Source organism: Mobula birostris, chromosome 2, assembly GCF_030028105.1.
Source record: "Mobula birostris isolate sMobBir1 chromosome 2, sMobBir1.hap1, whole genome shotgun sequence".
Lineage (NCBI taxonomy): Eukaryota > Metazoa > Chordata > Chondrichthyes > Myliobatiformes > Myliobatidae > Mobula > Mobula birostris.
Window position 1 is genome coordinate 7,255,657 of NC_092371.1, and position 19,488 is coordinate 7,275,144.

At 45.6% G+C, this 19,488-nt stretch overlaps 1 protein-coding gene across 3 annotated transcripts in view; it reads right to left on the minus strand.

Annotated features, from left to right (window-relative positions):
* Nucleotides 1-3,450: 3,450 nt before the first annotated feature.
* LOC140211771 (induced myeloid leukemia cell differentiation protein Mcl-1 homolog) overlaps nt 3,451-19,488 on the minus strand; it is a 17,182-nt gene continuing 1,144 nt past the window's right edge. The window contains exons 1-3 of one of the 3 annotated variants that reach the window (XM_072281923.1): nt 13,486-13,935; nt 8,050-8,297; nt 3,451-5,378 (exon numbers count right to left, since the gene is read on the minus strand). In XM_072281923.1, the coding sequence (XP_072138024.1) occupies nt 5,262-5,378; nt 8,050-8,297; nt 13,486-13,855 (735 nt within the window). In that variant the 5' untranslated portion in view covers nt 13,856-13,935 and the 3' untranslated portion in view covers nt 3,451-5,261. Of the gene's footprint in view, nt 5,379-8,049; nt 8,298-13,485; nt 14,124-14,438; nt 14,474-16,585; nt 16,753-19,488 lie in introns of those variants that run through there. The other 2 variants (XM_072281916.1, XM_072281932.1) reach the window with 2 other exon arrangements.

Sequence of the window (19,488 nt, forward strand, 5' to 3'; positions counted from 1 at the left end):
CTTGCCACCTCCCCTATAGGAAACATCATCTTTCGGCCTTTGAATAGGTTACTACAAGATCCCTCATTTTCCTAAACAAGTACATTTAAGAACTCTTCATAGTTAACCCTTTCATTCCCAAAATAATTCTTGTGAACCTCCACTGGACCTCTCCCATGCCAGCACATTTTTTTTTAAATAAGGGGCCCTAAACTGTCACAATACTCTGCAGTTTGATCAATGCCTTATAAATCCTCAGCATGACAGTTTTGTTCTTAGATTCTGGTCCTCAAAATGAATGCTAACATCGCATTTGCCTTCCTTAACACCAACTCAACCTGCAAGTTAACCTTTAAGAAATCCTGCACAAAGATTCAAGTCCCTTTGCACCTCTGAATTTTGAATTTTCTCCCCGTTTAGAAGTCTTTATTCCTTCTACCAAAATGCATGACCAAACACTTGTATTTCATCTGCTACTGTGCCCATTCCCCAATCTGTCCAAGTCCTTCTGCAGACTCCCTGCTTCCTTAAAACTACCTGCCACTCCACCCATCTTTGTATCATCTGCAAACATAACCACAAAAAAAATCAATTCTGTCATCCAAATTATTAGCATATCAAGCAAAAAGCAGTCCCAATACAGACCCCCATGAAGTATCACTTGTCACTGGAAGCCAACCAGAATAGGTTCTGCCAATCATCTATCCACACTAGTATTTTTCCTGTAATACCATGGGTTCTTCTCTTGTTAAGCAGCCTCATGTGAAGCACCTTGTCAAGGGTCTTCTGAAAATCCAGGTAAACATCCACTAATTTTCCATCTATCCTGCCCGCTATTTCTTCATGCTGAGTGTCGATGGCTCTAGTGGCAGTTGATGGGAATGTGAATTACAGGAAAGACTGGGATCGCACCACGAGTCAAGAGAATCAGTGTCAAACTCCCAAAGTAACGCAAACTAACATAATTAGTCAAGGCAGCACAGCAGCATCTACATTTTCCCAGAGGAGATTGCAGCATGCCCACCCTCATTTTAACAACTTTCTACAGGAGCACCAGCGAACATCCTGGTTGGCTGCATCATTTTGTGGTATGGAAGCTGCACGACTCTACAGAGCATAGTAAAAACTGACAGAAGAGTCATCGGTGTCATCCTCCCCAGACCTTACCAGATTTTGTAGACGAAGGGCTCAAAGCATTGTTGAGGATCTCATCCACCCATCCCACAATCTCTTTGACCCATTACCTTCAGAAGGATGTACGGGAGCATCAGCATTAGGACCACCAGACTGAATGACAGCTTCTTTCCCCAGGCCGAGAGACTAATAACACCACACTTCACATGCATTTTGAATTATATTTTATTAACTTATTTGTGGTAATATTTTGTTTTATGTGCTGAGTGATACATGTATTGTGCACGCACTGTGGTGCAGAGGAATGCTGTTTTTGTTTTGTTTGGTTGCATATAATCTACAATCAAACGACAACAAACTTGTAGTTAAAACCTGCTAGTTCAGGTTTTTGTTCTCAAGCACAGGTGAGGGTGGCTTTACAATCCAGGTGCATTAACACTGTGGGAATTGTTGCACTCACCTCATTACTGGAAGTGGAGTGAGATGTGAACCATCCCACTACAGACCAGGGCAGGAGTGAGGCTCATAGGTAGCATTCTACAGTGAGGCATTTCTCTAATCTAGTTCAATGAGGCCCCTGTGTCAAAGGTTTCCCACTGGGTTCTCCAGTCCTAACTTTTGCTGAGCCGACACCCATTAACCTAGTTACCAGTGTTTAGTACACATTGGCCATTACTTGCCTATGGAGGCCAAACACTTCCAATGCAAATAAATCAAAACAGAAACTCCAAGGAAACATAGGACTACACCTGCTAGAACCTGGAGCAACATAATGTGCTAGAGAACTCAGTAGGTCAAGCAGCATCTGTGAGATGCAAGGAATTGCTTAAGGAATGTTGGATAAAAGCAAGGGAATAAAGATGAGAAGCAAGCTCAGCAGAAACCGGCCTATTTAGAGGACATGCTCCTATTTACATCAAATGGTGCTGAGGTCAAAGCTCACCAGCAGCTTTACTTCCTTAGGAGGCTAAAGAAATTTGACACATCCCATTTGGTAGGGCAACAACAATGCCCTTGAACAGAAAAACCTGCAAAAAGTAGTGGATACAGCCCAGTCCATCACAGGTAAAGCCCTCCCCACCATTGAGCACACTTATTAGGAAAGCTGAATCCATCATCAAGGAGCTCCACCATCCAAGGCCATGCTCTTCAGCTGATATCACCGGGAAGGAGGAACAGGAGGCTTAGATTTAGGAAGTTAGTTATTAGCCCTCAAACATCAGACTCTTGAACAAGAATTCACTCACGAATTCTGTAACCTATCAAATCACTTTTAGGACTCAATTTATTGTTTTTTTTTAATTTTTGTACCAGCACAGTTCGTCATTAGCACACTGGTTGTCTGTCTGTCTTGTGCATTTTTTTCTACCTAGTGCCATTAACCTGCACTGGACCATAGGTCCCATCCATGTACCTATCCAATGTTTCTCCTAAACATTGAAATCCAAACCCGCATCCACCACTGGAAGCTTGTTCCACACTCTCAGCACCCTCTGAATGATGTAGTTCCCCTTCATGTTTCCCTGAAATATTTCTCCTTTCACCCTTAACCCATGACCTGCAGTTGTAGTCTCACCCAACCCAGTGGAAGAAACTTGCTTGCATTTACCCTATCTATACCCCTCAATTTCGTATCTATCAAATCAAGTCCTAATCTACTCCATCTTTCCCTTTAACTCCAGTCCTAGGAACATATTTTGTATTTACTGTGAATGCTCACAAGAAAATGAATCTTATGATAATAAATTCCCCTTGAACTTTTGACTTTTATTGATGTACCTGAGAAAGCATCTGTACGGATACATCACAGCCTGGTACGGTAATTGGCCTACCCTAGACTGCAAGAAACTCTAGTAAGTTGTGGACACACGGCCGCACATCACAGAAACCCTCCTCCCCTTCCTTGGTCTGTCTACACTTCTCACTGCCTCAATAAAACAGCCAACATAATCAAAGATTCTATCCATCCCAGAGATACTCTCTTCACCCCTCTTCCATCAGGCAGGAGGCAAGCATGAAGACACGTACCAATTGCCTGAAGGTCAGCTTCAATAGTGCTACAAGACTACTGAATAATGAGACTGACTTTTGACCTCCCAATGTAACACATGGCCCTTGCACCTCTCCTTCCTCCACTGCACACTACCCTTCACTCTGTGCCAGTTTTTCCACTTCGATGAAATAATCCACATGAATGGCATGTGATGCAAAGATTTTCAGTGTGCATTAACACTTGTGACAATAATAAACCAGTGAGCTTTCTCCACGGAGATTGAAATCGTAGGTGAAACAGATAACTAGATTTGACAAGCAGTCAACAGAAATAAAACAGAAAGCTTTTTTTTTCAAAAAAATACATTTAATTTACAATAAGCTGCCGTCAATGAACAACTGATGTTTGTTTGGCAGTGGCCTTCAACTCGGGAGGCTACACTGATGGAGAGCTGAGCTACATTTTCATTTCCAACACCTACCTGGTGAGAAGTGTCCCAAAGAAAGTATCTTTCTTGCTTTGTGCACCAAACCAACATAGGTCACCCTCACGTTTGGACCTTGTGCCTAAAATACAATCTGGGAAAGCAGTGGCAAAGTGCATGTTAAACAAGGGTTTCATCAAATACCAGAAACTGAAATCATCCCACACCAGGTCACGCAGATTTTGTGCAAGTGGAGGCTGTTGTACAGGGACAAAGTCCCCCTGTGACAACAGCCCCAGCAATAAACCAAGCTGGATAAACATAAAGGGGAGAAAAAGGACGAGGGGCAAAGGTACGTTCTCTTCAGGAACACCAGTTTCAGTTTACCCATCGCTGTCAAGTCTCAAGTCCCGCAAGGCAGGACTCTGGAGCTGAAGAGCCTGGTGTGATGGGGCTAATCAAAGTGCCTGAAAATTAAACAACATACATGGAGCAGTGAAGCTTGTGTGGCAGGGAAAACCCTCAAAATTCCAGTGACCGGTGAAGAACAATTTTTAAAAATTGGGAATGTAGCCTTAAATAAATAGAGGAGATACAACGTTATAGATTAGAGGATTTATATTATTACAAACAGAGAGCACAGTATTTCCCTGCCACTACAGCACCAGTGCTTCAAGCTGAGATCCGCAGGTCCACAAAGATTATGTCTCTTTGTGCACCAAGGACACCTCTGGAAGCTCCAGACACTGTAGAACTGACAGTTGTGCCTTAATGCTGCGTACAACTCACCCTTCGAGGAACTAGCCAAAACCAAGACCATGGGTGCAAATTCTTTTTCCTAAAGAAACCCGTTGTCCCTATTCACCACAAAACATCCCCCCCCACCACCCTGTCTTCAGATGTTAAAATTTATAACGTTGCCTGATTAAACAATATACAGAACATTTATTAATTCAAGTCAAATAACGTTGTTATTTAAAGTACTGTCAATACCCCAGATTAAACAAGGACAGGGACAATGTACTGTAAAAATGTACATTTTTTAAATTATTTCCCTCCATTCCCCCCCCCTTTCCACCTGCTGATCACATAACTACAGCAATCCTGCTCTCTCACCATTTCACCTTCCCCACCTGCATCTTTCCTTTAAGGACTTTGGGCAAAGGACAGGGGAGAGGGAGTAAAATAGAGAGAGAGAGGAGAGAGACAGACAATTCACACTTAATGCTGGAGCGGAGTTCTTTTCAGTTTAATATCCAACCAGGTGCTGATGTTCATGTGAGCCTGGTTACTGTGACAATAGTTCATGAGTTTCACTATCCAAACACTGCCTGGATAAAAGTCTTGAGCTTTGAAAGTTCCACAGTGTACAGAAAAATGGACGAGGCAGGGCTCTTGATCGCTCTCTCCCCCAAGCTCAGTCTCAGCAAAAGTCGGCAAATTGATAACACTCTCGAACCTTCTGGTTCCACACACACGTGGTGGGAGGGAGGGCACGGGTACATCAAGACCACAGCCCCCCCTTCCCAAACTCAGTACAGGGCCAGTTCCGGCAGACACCACACCCCCATTTACGCACATCTTCCGGGTACAATAACCTGCCTCCTGAACTGCGCACGCCTGGGTGGAAAATGGGGAGGAGGGGGTATGATGATGCGGAGAGCACAGCCGAGCGAAGAGCAACACCGTGTGCTTCAGGTCAGATGCGAGAGGACAGGATGAGATCAGAGTTCACCTTAGGAGATGCATGATACTCGCCCCTGCAATGCCAACTCCTGCGATCCACATCAATGCTTTCTTGGCACTCTCTTCACTGTTACTTTCGTGGAAGAACTTTGTGAAGCCGTCCTGCAGGGGAAAGAACGCAACTTTCAGAGGCACAGAGGTTTTCAATCCACACCAGATGCTATACAAACATGAACATCTCTGTTGCTAGTGCATTAACCAGCCTGAATGAATGATGATACCCTCTTAAGTGGCTGCCCTTCATTCCCAGTGGATAGCCATACATGACTAACCACAGGGTACAGATACCAGAATGAATAGTGGTCTAAAACTTCAACTAGATTTAAAATACACTTGGCCTTTCCTGCTAAATCTAACCCAGTGTATCCAATGGAATGAAGTGGATACCCCTAACACCAAAACCTTCCACTTTGAAAAAGATTCCTCCTGAGATCAAGACAGCAATCCCCTTGATTAAATTTTAAGTCACTGGAGCCAATTCCCAAGTCAATTATTTCAAGAATGTCTGAGACTTATCTTGGGTAAGTACATAACATTCCAAGTGTTTTCTTTAATTAAAGAAACAGGCACATTTTGTCCTGAATTTTTTTTAACCATTAAAGTAGTGGCTGGTCTTACAATTTGATTGCTCTTTTAGTAATGTGTCAAGTGTGAACCGAAAGATAAAGTAGGCTTGGCGTAATTAGCTACTTATTAGGCAAGAACATGTCGCCCCACCTCTTCCCAAAAAAACCAAAAGTAAACAAGCTGCAGTTGCAGTACATGAATCAGAACATTTTGTATTCACAACACAGCCCAAAGGGGTGGGCACAGAGCACTATAAATGCAGGGTCTTGTTTCCCCAACAGCCCAAAAGGATCAACACCCTTTAGTCATACTTTATTGATCCCAGGGGAAATTGGTTTTCATTACAGTTGCACCATAATAAATAGTAATAAAACCATAAATAGTTAAATAGTAATATGTAAATTAAGAGCTGCTAGTCAGCTCCACCTCCATGGGTGAATGAAGAACTGGCATTACTTAAGTGAATAGGCACTTCATTGGCAAAAGGGAAAGGGGAGACAAAAGCCAGGCAGGGATAAACAATTCCCATGCTCAGTGAGAAGATATTAGACAAAATTGGCCTCTGGCTGCTGAGAGCAGTTGTGTAACTCAGCCCCAGGGCATGAGTCAGCCACGTCCCACAGTGAAGGTACATAATGTACTGGTGACGTGTCAATGCAAAGTCATTCAGACACTGCCCAAGCAGAAATGCATCTGACTCTAATGCCTTCTCTTTCCCTTTCTCCCACAGTCCATTCTTCTCTCCCATCAGATTCCTCCCTTACCACTTTCCCTTCTCACTTCCATTTCTCCTCCCCCATCCACCCAGTCTCACTTATCACCTGCCAGCTTGTACGCCTTCCCCTTTCCACCCCCACCACCTTATTCAGACCTGCCCCCTCTTTTTCAGCCCAAAAAAATCAATTGTTTATTCCCCTCCGTTGATACTGCCCAACATGTTGAGTTGCTCCAGCATTCTGCGTTACTTTCTCAACCATCAGCTCTGGAATCAACCTGAACTGAACTGAGAATTCTCTGACCACAACACTACAACCTACAGACTCACTTGCAAAGACTGGCTCAGTATTATTTATCTGCAGTTTGTTTTCTTCAGCAAACTGGTTGTTTATCAGTCTTTCTATATAGGGTATCAAAGATTCTATTGTATTTTTTTTACTTTACCTGCAAGAAAAAGGAAGTATATGGTAACATATACCAATTTGATAAGAAATTTACTTTGAACTTTGACCTCTTGTACCTTGAAATTGCCTTATTTTTTTGCCCTAATATCCTGTTTTACAGTTTTTAAAAATCTCTTCTCTGCTTGGTACAAAGTGAGTACAGTGTTTAGGTACAAAGTGTAGAATTTAGCTACAATTTACACTGTACTGCCTGAACCAAGCAACTTGCGATGTTGCTGTTTTTTATCCACTGTACCTGTACCTCCCTGTACCTGACAATACACACAACTCTTGTATGACAAACTAATCTGAATCAGTGGCTTCCTCAGACCACTGATACAGGTAACTAAGACTATCTCCAGTCTGTTATAACTGAACAAGTTGAAAGACAACCATTCACAAAATGTGGCGAAATTTAACCAAAGGTCCACCTGGTTTGCACACCCATGGAAGAATTCAGCTTTAATGTTTGCCTTCGAATAGAAGCAACTGCTCATGGTAGGGTTTGAAAGTAGAAGCCAGTAATGCATTTAATTCATATAAAACAGTACAGCACAGATCCTTCAGTTGTGCCAGCCCTTTAACCGACTCCAACATCAATCTAACCCTTCCTTCCTACATAACCCTCCATTTTTCCATCATCCACGTGCCACCTATGAACATCTTAAATGTCTCTAATATAGCTGCCTCTACCACTGCTCCTGGCAGCATGTTCAACATATCCACCACTGTAAAAAACAAACCTACTTGACATTACCCCATATTTTCCTCCAAACACCTTAAATTATGCCCCCTTGTATTAGCCACTCAACCTTTCCTCAGAAGATGCCTTCCCTAATCCAGGCATCATTCTGGTAAATTTCCTCAATGCCCTCTCTAAAGCTGCCAGATTGTCCCTATAATGAGGTGACCAGAATGAAACAATAGTCCAAGTGTGGTCTAACCAGATCTCCCCCCCCCCCCCCCACCCCCAGAGATGATGAGAACCCGCGTCACCCAGGTCTTGAAATGAACAGTACATTAAGAGTAGTTGGTGACATTCTTACCCAGCTGTTGTGAGTCTCTAGCCACTCCCTGGTCTCCTTGGTCAGGTACTGTGTGATCCGCGTGGCTATCTCATCCACATAATTGTCTGGGTGAGTCTTTTTCAGGTGGTCTCCCAGCACTGCCCCGAAAGCAATGAGACTCACCACCCGGCCCCAGTTAACCTCTCCGTCGCTGAACATTTCCGCCGCCACTCTGGAGATGGCACTGAGGTTACAGCTGTTGGAGTTGTTGAGGCGATTTATCATTCCTGGAGGAGTGGAAAGGTGAGAAGGAGGTCAAAGCAACTGAAGTGAAATATGCAAGAGGGCCAAACGTAGACCCTTTTCACAACGCATCAACCAGACAACACTACACATTACATGCACACTGTTGACGACAACTTCCCATCAACCAACTCAATTAAAATGGGTCAATCTGTTTTCTCATAGTCATAGAGCACTACAGCATAGAAACAGGACTTTCAGCCCATCTAGTCAGTGCCAAATTTATTCCACCTCGTCTCATATCCTTCCTATCCATGTATTTATCCAAATTCTCTTAAACGCTTCAATTAAACCTGCATCGACCACTTCCTCTGGCGGCGCATTCCATACTTGCACCACCCGAGAGTGAACAAGTTCCCCCTCAGATTCACCATAAGTATTTCACCCTTCACCCATGACCCCTTGTTCTAGTCTTATTGCATCACCCTATCAATTTGTATACCTCTATCAAATCTCCCCTCATTCTCCTATGCTCCATGAAATAAAGTTTCAAACTACTCAACTTTTCCCTATAACTCAGGCCCTCAAGTTGCAGCAATCTGATTAAACACATTTCAAAGTGAATCCAAGACATCAAAGAGTGGTAGGATAAGGTAATATTCAAAACTATAAGCTTAAACACAAAATAAAGATAAACAATGAGGTAGATATTTACAACACACTAGCTAGACACTTGGCTGGGACATTTAATGTCCAAATTTAGACATTTAGAATGTGGAGGAGACTCGATAGAAAGCCTCTACAGATCTGGCTCTTCAGCTGGAGAAACTAGGGTTGCTCCCCTCGAAGCAGGGACTATTCAAAATGGAGAAATTTTTAGCATAACTAAAGAGGAACTATTGTCACTGGGTAAGCAAGCAGAGGACAATGCCTCAGGTGAGGGAACAGTAAAGAGCTTTTCTACAGCAAGTTATGATCAGGAATGACTGAAAGGTTGAATAGGGACTGTTAACAGTGAGTACTCCAAAATATAATATGAAAAAAAAGAGGAAGAATTCTCTCCAAGAGTTGGCAGAGGAACAATGGGCCAGAGGACATTCAATAAAGAACATCCAATTGGAGACTACAGGAGCAGGAAGTGGGAACTGAAATATGATGCTTCATATTGACAGATTCCCCCCATTGTAAACCTGCACAATGTATTCCATTCAGCATGGATTATGTGATCCCCCTCTTCCCACTCCCTACGGGAAATCAAACAGCAGGCACCAAAGCCCTTGCAGATGCTCAAGATAGACTTGTTGGCACACTGAGTGTAGCCACCCACTAAGCAATGCTGCCTTCTGAATGTGCTAGGTGTGCACATATTGAAGATTAGATAACAGCCATAAACAAGCTTGTTCACAAGATACAACTTTCTGCTTGAATTGTACAAGCAGAGACCTACTGGGGTTCCAAATTATTCCCAGCAGCCAGTGAACTACATGATGAAGCCAAAAGCACCCATGATCTGATATTATAGTGTCCCTTCATAACCCGTGTCTGCAAGTGGCATTGAAAGACACCCTTGGGGTAATCCCATCAAAAAATAAATTTAAGTTACAAGAATGAGAACAATACAGCTACAGAAATCTTCCCAAAGCCAGTAGCAGAGACAGTATAGTCCCAAATGCTGGCAAAGTGAAGGTCAAAAGCCTACAGCTGGAGAAAACAGCTTCAAAGTACAAAAACACATCAAGGTTTTATGCCTTTAGAAATTTGGCACTCTGGAACAAAGAACACCCAAGGGGAGATTTAATTAAGGTGAACAGGAAATATCTTCCACATAGTTGAGGTGGGGCAGATTTAATTGGAGGAAGGATTAGTTAGAAGGAATCTGAGTACTTTGGCTGGGGTTAAGGACTCATTCAAAAGGGTGAGAGACAGAGGCTGTGGATTACTTGAGGGAGTGTGATATACGCCTGGGGATTGGCCGAAGTTTTAAGATTCAGATGCGGAAGTGGGGAGGGAGGGAAGGACAAGGAATATCAAGAGATCTTTGCTCCTATCAACAACTAAAATTAGACATTCCAGTAACTTTGCACTGGGGGGGGAGGGGGGAGGGCATGGAAGCACACCACACCCACACTACAAAGCCATCAGTATACAAGGGAGAGGGAAAAACCCACCCAACCAAAGCCTGCCAAACAGGTCTAGACTGACTGAATTAAAACTGTATTCCTGGCTTTGAGAGGCTATTTATATTCAACCGCAAACAGTTTATTTAGCCAAGCTCTCACCGAGCAGGGAATTCATTGTGCCCAAGCAAAACAAATGGAAAGGCAAAGAGCAGGCATTTAATTATTCACTTCCTTCCAGTTCTCTGGTTGCAAATGGACACAAATTCAGAGGAGGTGGGAGGGGAGAGTGCAGGCTTATACCATCTGTTTCCCTGTAATAACAAGCCATCTTTGATAGTCAAGAGGAAACAAGTTTATGCTGACACACCTTGGTGACGGTGAGAAAAATGTATTTTAGCTAGGGGAGGATGCTCACATAGCCAGAGCACTGGCTGTGTGTGTCAGCAAAAGTAGAAAGGCAGAAACAACCAGTTTATTCAGGAACCTATGTGTCTGCAGTTGATGTTACACACAACAGCACTAGTGCGAGCACAAATTGAGTCATTAGTTTCTTGTCTCCATGGGAGAGCCTATCTCACTCTTGGCCATTTTATCAAAGGTGTCTCACCCCCCAGAAGCCTTCCAAAACAAAGAGCAAAGAAAGTTCAAAACTGACATTCCACACCCTCCGCTATGCTGATACAAATGCGAGATAAGCCAGTTACTTGCCCCATCTGCAATTATCAGCTCTGCTGACTGCTGATAAACAGCTCTCCTCCACTCTCTGACTGCCCCACAAACCAAGTGCAAAGCTCAAGGGTCCCTGAGGTCTGCAAAATGACAGAACCACCCATAGCAGGAGACCTCAGTCCAGGAAACACTGCCAGCTCGAATGCACATTTTTTTTAAGCTTGTGTTTTGTGGGCGGAAGTTAGTCAAACCCTGGTGAGGTCAGAAATTAAAAACAGATGCAAATTTTGAGTGTAAACAGTCTCAGCGGTCCCCAAAGTGGAATGGCGCTCAGCTGGGAAGCCCAAGAGCACCGAAACTGAACAGCTGCTTCGGTTTATTTTTGGAGGCAAGGGTAACGTGGGTGAGAGGGGCTCTTCTCTAGGCAGGCCCAGTGCTGCTATAATGGGAAGATTGACCAAGTCCAGCTCACACCACATTGTACAGCTTACCCCAATCACCCCAACCCCCAACCTAGTAATTTCTTGGCCAGATTCAGCCCCCCCCCCATGCCCACTGTAACCATGGCAGCAGATCAATGCACACTGCACCACAGTCTCAGTGTGGGCATTGTTCACAGCAATGAAGTCAAGAATTCTTCACCAGCTCCGATCTCCCCATACAGGTACTTGGTATTAGAGACAATTTAAATATGAATATTGGTGCAGTCCATAATAAGTCTCTCACAGGAGCACAGGGCGAGGACACTCGTATGCCAGTTTGATGCCTCTGGGACAGTATTGAGAGACTGCTGCCATGAAGACCCAACTGGTATCACTGGGGGGTTGTGTCCTCAACCACCACCAGCTGAGCTACTGCACATTAAAACCCCTACTACCCCCACTTAAGACTGTTCTCTTTACAAATCTAATCTCCCAGTTATCTCAAGCTACAGATGACTTGGGAGTGGAAGCAGGGTGGAGGAATTGCAAAGACCAGGCAGAGAGTACAGAGGGAGAGTCTGTCAACAACTCCAACAACTGCAACGCAATGCTTTCAGCTGCTAAGAGCATTTTCAGTTTCCAAAGCGCAACAGGAATTTGCAGTCTCCAGAGAGGGAGGAAGTTCCCTCGAGACATTACTGCCTGTTAAATTAATCAAACAGAAACCAACAGCCAGTATTTTATTAACATTTTTTCCTCCAGAATCTTCAGAGTTTAGAAACAGCTTTATACTCAGTATGACTTGACGAAAAAGTCCCGGTAAATGGGAGCAGTCTTGGCCATTGGCCAAATGACACCCCTCAGCAGCAACACTCCCTCTGGGATTTTAATGGGAGTCCTCAGTAGGGGTGCAATCTCCTTCGCCCAAGCCAAGATGAAAGTACAAATGACGTTGCCAAGGCTACATTTTATTGACAGGCGAAAATTATTGCAACAGAGCGCTTGTTTTGTAGAAGAGAGCATCTAGAACTCAAATACTGACTGACCTTGCCCCACCTCTTCAAAGAGAGCTTGTCACTAACACACATCTAGAACTCAGCAAATGCTATATTTCACATCAAGGATTAACATATCCTGTTGCCATGAACAAAACTCCTTATTAGGAACCAAAAAAAAAACCCGGGACATTAAAGGGTGTTAAAATCCAAGCAAGATTTTAGGAAAATTAAGCACCAAGACTTCACTTAAGGAAACCCTAAACAAACAAACCGACAAGCCACCTACCAGAATCACTACCCAAAGGCGTAAATAAATATTAAGCAGCTCAACTTAAGCAAAATACTATTAACAACACATTTTCAAAATTTTAAATGGTATAAAAGGCGGGGAAAAAAAGAGATTCGGAGAGGAAGAGGGTGGGTCAAATTGTCAGGAGAGCACAGAGGGGGAAAGAGGCGGGTGTTAAGGGGAGCAAGGGTACAAAGAAAAACACCAGGCAGCAAGGCACCATAGACATAGTTTTTTAAAAAAAGACTAGAGAAGTGAAATTAGCAGCCGGAGAGTTAAAGAAGTGCAACTAGCAGCCACAATGAAGAGTGTGTAGAGGCGAAGACTCCAGCAGCCAAGGAAACAGGCAAAAGAATACAAGATCCACAAACAGAGACCATGGAATGAAAGGGGGGTAGACAAGAGGGAAAGGGAAGGAATGTTGCCAAAGAGAACCTAAAACTATAGTTGGAAACCACCAAAGAGTTCAGTTACAGAGTTATAAGGTTAGGGAAGCCAGGAACTATTGTGTGGCGAAAGATTGCAGTCACTAGCCTAGAATGAGAAGCTTATTAGCCAAAGATTCCCAGCAACAGAGAGGAACCATTCGCCCAGAAGGAGGAAGTGGCCCGAGGGAAAGCAGGACAGAGGCTCAAGGACAGGAGGGCAGCAGCCAGAGGGAGAACACTCGCCCCCAGAGGGGCGCGCAGCTCCGCCTGGCCCGCGGACGGGCGCTAGGACCCGCGGGCACCCACCGGTGAACGCCGTCCGGTGCTTCTCGATCAGGCGGCCGCCGATCCTCTGCAGGGTCTCGGCCGCCTGCCGCTCCGCGCCGCTCTGCTGCGGCCTCCAGCACAGCCAGCCGGAGCGCTCGCCGGCGCCCGTGTAGTCGCGCAGGAAGCCGTCGACCAGCGAGTAGGTGCTGCTGTACAGGGCGTCGGGGCAGGGCGGCTCGGTCTCCACCGGGCTCTGAGGCAGCGAGCCGTCCCGCGCGGCCCAGGAGGCGGTGGAGGAGGCTGCGGCCGGTCCCCGGGAGGGCCCCAGGCAGTAAAATTGGTTCTGGAGCTGCAGCATGGTGCTGGTCGAGCTGCGGTTCAGGGCCATTAACGTCCGCTCCATCGACATCGCCGTCGTCCTCGACTGCTGTAAAATGGCGGCTCCGGAAAAAAAATGCCTCTTTCTTCTTCTCCTCCCGCAGTGACGTCGTGCGCCGCCGGCCTCCACCAATGGGAGAAGGGGAGATGCCTCCTTCCCGCTCCCGCCCCACACGCCCAGTATCCAATGGGAGGGGAGGGAGCGTCCTACGTAGGACACCTCGTACGTCAATCAGAGGGCGGGCGTGGGAGAGACGGTGGATGCGTCGGGATGGTCCCGCCGTGACGTCACCGCACGTCTATGTGAGGAATGAGACAGAATATTATGTGGCAACGCTAATGGGGTAGTGAGCAAGGCGCGGAAAATGCGGCGGGGGCTCAGTTGCCATGCAACGGACGACGTCTTGCGCCGAGACCCCTCATCAGGACTGGAGTGGGGGGGGGGGGTCAGTGTTAGGAGGTCGGGGGCGGGAGAAGCACAAGGTTACAGGTGAACCGAAAGTGGGTGGGGTGGGGTAACGAGCCGGGAGGTCGATCGCTGAAGGTCCCATAGACTATAGACAACAGGTGCAGGAGTAGGCCCTTCGGCCCTTCGAGCCAGCACCGCCACTCACTCTGATCATGCACAATCAGTGCCCCGGTTCCTGCCTTCTCCCCATATCCTTTGACTCCTCTTAAGAGCTCTGACAAACTCTTTCTTGAAAACATCCAGAGACTTGGCCTCCACAGCCTTCTGGGGCAGAACATTCCCATATATCCACCACTCTCTGGGTGAAAAAGTTTTTCCTCAACTCTGTTCTAAATGGCCTACCCCTAATTCTTAAACTGTGGCCTCTGGTTCTGGACTCCCCCATCACTGGGAACATGTTTCCTGCCCCTAGCGTGTCCAATCCCTGAATAATCTTATACGAATGTTATTCCACTTCCTATTCCCATTCGGATATGTTATTCCTCTTCCCATTCCCATTCCGACTTGTCATTCCATGGCCACCTCACCTGATGAGATGACTCACGCTCAGTTTGGAGGAGCAACACCTTATTATCCGTTTGGGTACCCTCCAACCTGATGGCATGAGCATTGATTTCTCAAACTGCCTGTAATTTCCCCCCCCTCACCATTCCCCATCCCCTTTTGCCTCTCTCACCTTATCTCCTTACCTGCCCATCACCTCCCTCTGGTTTTCCTTTCACTTTGCTTTCTTCCATAGCCTTCTGTCGTCTCCTGTTGGATTCCCCCTCATCCATAAGACATAGGAGCAGAAGTAGGCCATTTGGCCCATTGAGGTCTGCTCCACCATTCAATCATAGGCTGATCCAATTCTTTCAGTCATCCCCACTCCCCTGTCTTCTCCCCATACCCTTTGATGCCCTGGCTAATCAAGAACCTATCTATCTCTGCCTTAAATGCACCCAGTGACTTGGCCTCCACAGCTGCTTGTGGCAACAAATTCCACAGATTTACCACCCTCTGACTAAAGTAATTTCTCCACATCTCCGTTCTAAATGGACGTCCTTCAATACTGAGGTTGTACCCTCTTGTCCTAGACTCCCCTACCGTGGGTAATAAACACCACACCTAATCTGTTCAGGCCCTTTAACATTCAGAATGTTTCTGTGAGATTCCCCCCCCCCCCCCCCGGCTTATTCTCCTGAACTCCAGGGAATACAGCCCAAGAGCTGCCAGACGTTCCTCATACGGTAACCCTTTCATTCTTCAGATCACTTTCATGAATCTTCTTTGAACTCTCTGCAATGTCAGTATATCCTTTCTAAAATAAGGAGCCCAAAACTGCACACAATAATCCAAGTGTGGTCTCACGAGTGCCTTATAGAGTCTCAACATCACATCCCTGCTCTTACTATATTATTATATTCTATACCTCTAGAAATGGATGCCAACATTACATTCACCTTCTTCACCACCAACTCATCCTGGAGATTAACCTTTAGGGTATCCTGCACAAGGACTCCCAAGTCCCTTTGCATCTCTGCATTTTGAATTCTCTCCCCATCTAAATGATAGTCTTCCCGTTTATTTCTTCCACCAAAGTGCACGACCATACACTTTCCAACGTTGTATTTCATTTGCCACTTCTTTGCCCATTCCCCTAAATTATCCAAGTCTTTCTGCAGCTGTCTGTTTCCTCAACACTACCCGCTCCTTCAACTATCTTTGTGTCATTGGCAAATTTAACCACAAATCGATTAATCCCATAGTCCAAATCATTGACATACATCGTAAAAAGCAGCGGTCCCAACACTGACCCCTGTGGAACTCCACAACCAGCCAGAATAGGATCCCTTTATTCACAATCTCTGTTTTCTGCTGATCAGCCGATGCTCCACCCATGCTAGTAACTCCCCTGTAATCCCATGGGCTCTTCTCTTGCTAAGCAGCCTTATGTGCGGCGCCTTGTCAAAGGCCTTCTGAAAATCCAAGTACACCACACCTACTGCATCTCCTTTGTCTACCCTGCTTGTAATTTCCTCAAAAAATTTTTGCAGTAGGTGAATCAGGCAGGATTTTCCCTTCAGGAAACCATGCTGGCTTTGGCCTATCTTGTCAGGTGCCTCCAGGTATTCCCTAATCTCATCCCTAACTATCCAGCCCTGTATCTTTTTCACCAATCAACTTTACTTCACCACTCCTGCCCCTCCTCTCACCTTCTAACACTGACTCCTCATCTTTTTTTCTCCAGTCCTGCTGAAGTGTCTTGGCCTGAAACGTCGACTGTACTCCTTTCTGTAGTTGCTGCCTCACCTGCTGAGTTCCTCCACCACTTTGTGCATGTTGCTTGGATGTCCAGCATCTGCAGATCTTTCTCTTGTTGGTCAAGGTACTGAAATAACTCAACGGGTTGGACAGCATCTGTTGAGGTGATGTTTTGGGCCGAGTCGTCATCTGTTCATTTCCCGGTAAGGATCTGTCTTAAATTGGAGAGGGTTCATGACAGATTCAATAGGTTGTTGCTGGGACTGGAAGACTTGAAATATAAGGGGAGGCGAGACAGGCTGGGATTAGGATTGCTATTGGTTCATTATTGCCATATGTATCAAAATGTCACAAAAACAAAGGAGCTGGTTGTGGGCTACAGGAGGAATGGAGACAGGCTAACCCCTATTGACATCAATGGATCTGGGGTTGAGAGGGTGAACAGCTTTTAAGTTCCTTGGCATAAACCACCTAGGATCTCATGTGATCCGTACCTACCGGCTGTGAAAAAGGCACAACAGCACCTCTTTCATCTCAGACGACTGAAGAAGTTTGTTATGGGCCCCCACATCCTGAGAACTTTCTACAGGGGCACAATTGAGAGCATCCTGACTGGCTGCATCACTGCCTGGTATGGGAACTGTACTTCCCTCAATCACAAGACTCTGCAGAGAGTGGTGTGGACAGCCCAGCGCATCTGTAGTTGTGAACTTCAACTATTCAGGACATTTACAAAGACAGATGTGTAAAAAGGGCCGAAGGATCATTGGGGACCCGAGTCACCCCAACCACGAACTGTTCCAGCTGCTACCATCCGGGAAGTGGTACCGCAGCATAAAAGCCAGGACCAACAGGGTCTGGGACAGCTTCTTCCACCAGGCCATCAGACTGATTAACTCATGCTGACACAAGTGTATTTCTATGTTATATTGACTATCCTGTTGTACATATTATTTACTATAAATAGCACATTGTACATTTAGATGGAGACGTAACATAAAGATTTTTACTCCTCATGTATATGAAGGATGTAAATAATAGTCAATTCAATTCAATATATTGAAAGGTTTGTCTCACAGATCAATTCTTAACACAGTACGTTGAGATAGAACGGATGGCTATATTTAAGAGGGATTTGGATAGATACATGGTGAGGAAAAGGCTTGAAGGACTGTAGGCCAAATGCGAACAACTGGGATGAGCAGGTGAGGATGCTGTAGGCAGTTGGACTGAGGGGCCTGTTTCTGTGCTGTGTTACTTTGTGACTCCGTGAATGCAGAATAAGGTGCAGTGCAGATAAACAATAAGAGATTGTAACGAGGTTGACTGTGAGGTCAAGCCCATCTTGTCGTACCAGGGGAGCGTTTATGAGGCCTATAACAGTGAGGTAGATGCTTCCCTTGAGACTGGAGGTTTGTGCTTTCCGGCTTTGGTATCTTCTGCGGATGGGAGAGGCAAGAAGAGGGGATATCTGAAGAGGGGTCTTTGATTTGTGCTGGCTGCTTTACTGAGGCAGACGTAGTCCATGGAGGGGAGGGTGGTCCCTGTGATGTGCTGAGCTGATAGTTGTCCTTGGAGCGGAAGGGAGTGGGGAGAGGTGTGAGGAGGAGCACAGACGGGCCGGAAATTTTCCCCTCCTCCCTTGCATCGGTGTTCAGTAGCAGAGGATGCACAAGAGATTCTGCAGACGCTGGGAATCTGGATCAACGCACACAGAGCACTGGGGCAGTTGGATCATCAAAGCTGCAATGCACCACTGGCACCTGCCATCAAGAATGTGTATACAAAATGGTGCGGGGGGGAAGGCCAGTAACATCGTGAAGGATCCCACCCACCCGGCTCGTGGACCGTCTGTCTCACTCCCATCGGGGAGGAGGTTACGAGGCATCCACGCCGGGACCACCAGACACAAAAACAGTTCCTTTCCCCAAGCAGCAAGGCTGAACAACACCTCCACCCATTAACCCAACCCTCCACACCCCCAACCACCACTACTTTATCATTTCCTGTCAGTCACCTCATACACAGGCACTGTCACTTTATCGACATACAATCAAAATAAGCTATCTTATTTTGAGCGTCCTGACGAAGGGTCCCGGCCCGAAACGTCGACTGTACCTTTTCCTATAGATGCTGCCCAGCCTGCTGCATTCACCAGCAACTTTTATGTGTGAAGCTATCTTATGTATTTATATTTATTGTGCTTTTTATTGTTGTGCTCCTTATCTTTTTTTGCTGCATGAGGTCTGGAATAATAATTATGTTGTTCTCTTTATACTTTATGTATTTATTTCATTGGGAGATACAGTGTGGAACAGGTCCTTCAGTTCATCCATCCACCTATTAAACTCTAGCCTAATCACAAGACAACTTATAATGACCAATTCACCCACTAACCAGTATGTCTTTGGACTGTGAGAGTACCCAGAGTAATCCCTGGGGTCATAAGAACATAAAAAAATCAGAGCAGGAGTCGGCCACCTGGCCCGTTGAGTGTGCTCCGCCGTTCAAAAAGATCGTGGCTGACCTGGCCATCGACTCATCTCCACCTATCTGTCTTTTCCTCATAACCCCTACTATGCAAAAATCTATCCAACCTTGTCTTAAATATATTTACTGAGGTAGCCTCCACTGCTCCATTGGGCAGAGAATTCCACAGATTCACCACTCTCTGGGAAAAGCAGTTCCTCCTCATCTCCGTCCTAAATCTACTCCCCTGAATCTTGAGGCAATGTCCTCTAGGTCTATTCTCACCTATCAGTGGAAATAACATTCCCGCCTCTATTTTATCTATCACTTTCATAATTTTATATGTTTCTATAAGATCTCCTCTCATCCTTCTGAATCCCAGTGAGTACAGACCCAGACAACTCAATCTCTCCTCATACTCTAGCCCCCTCATCTCTGGAATCAACCCAGTGAACCTCCTCTGCACCGCCTCCAAAGCCAGT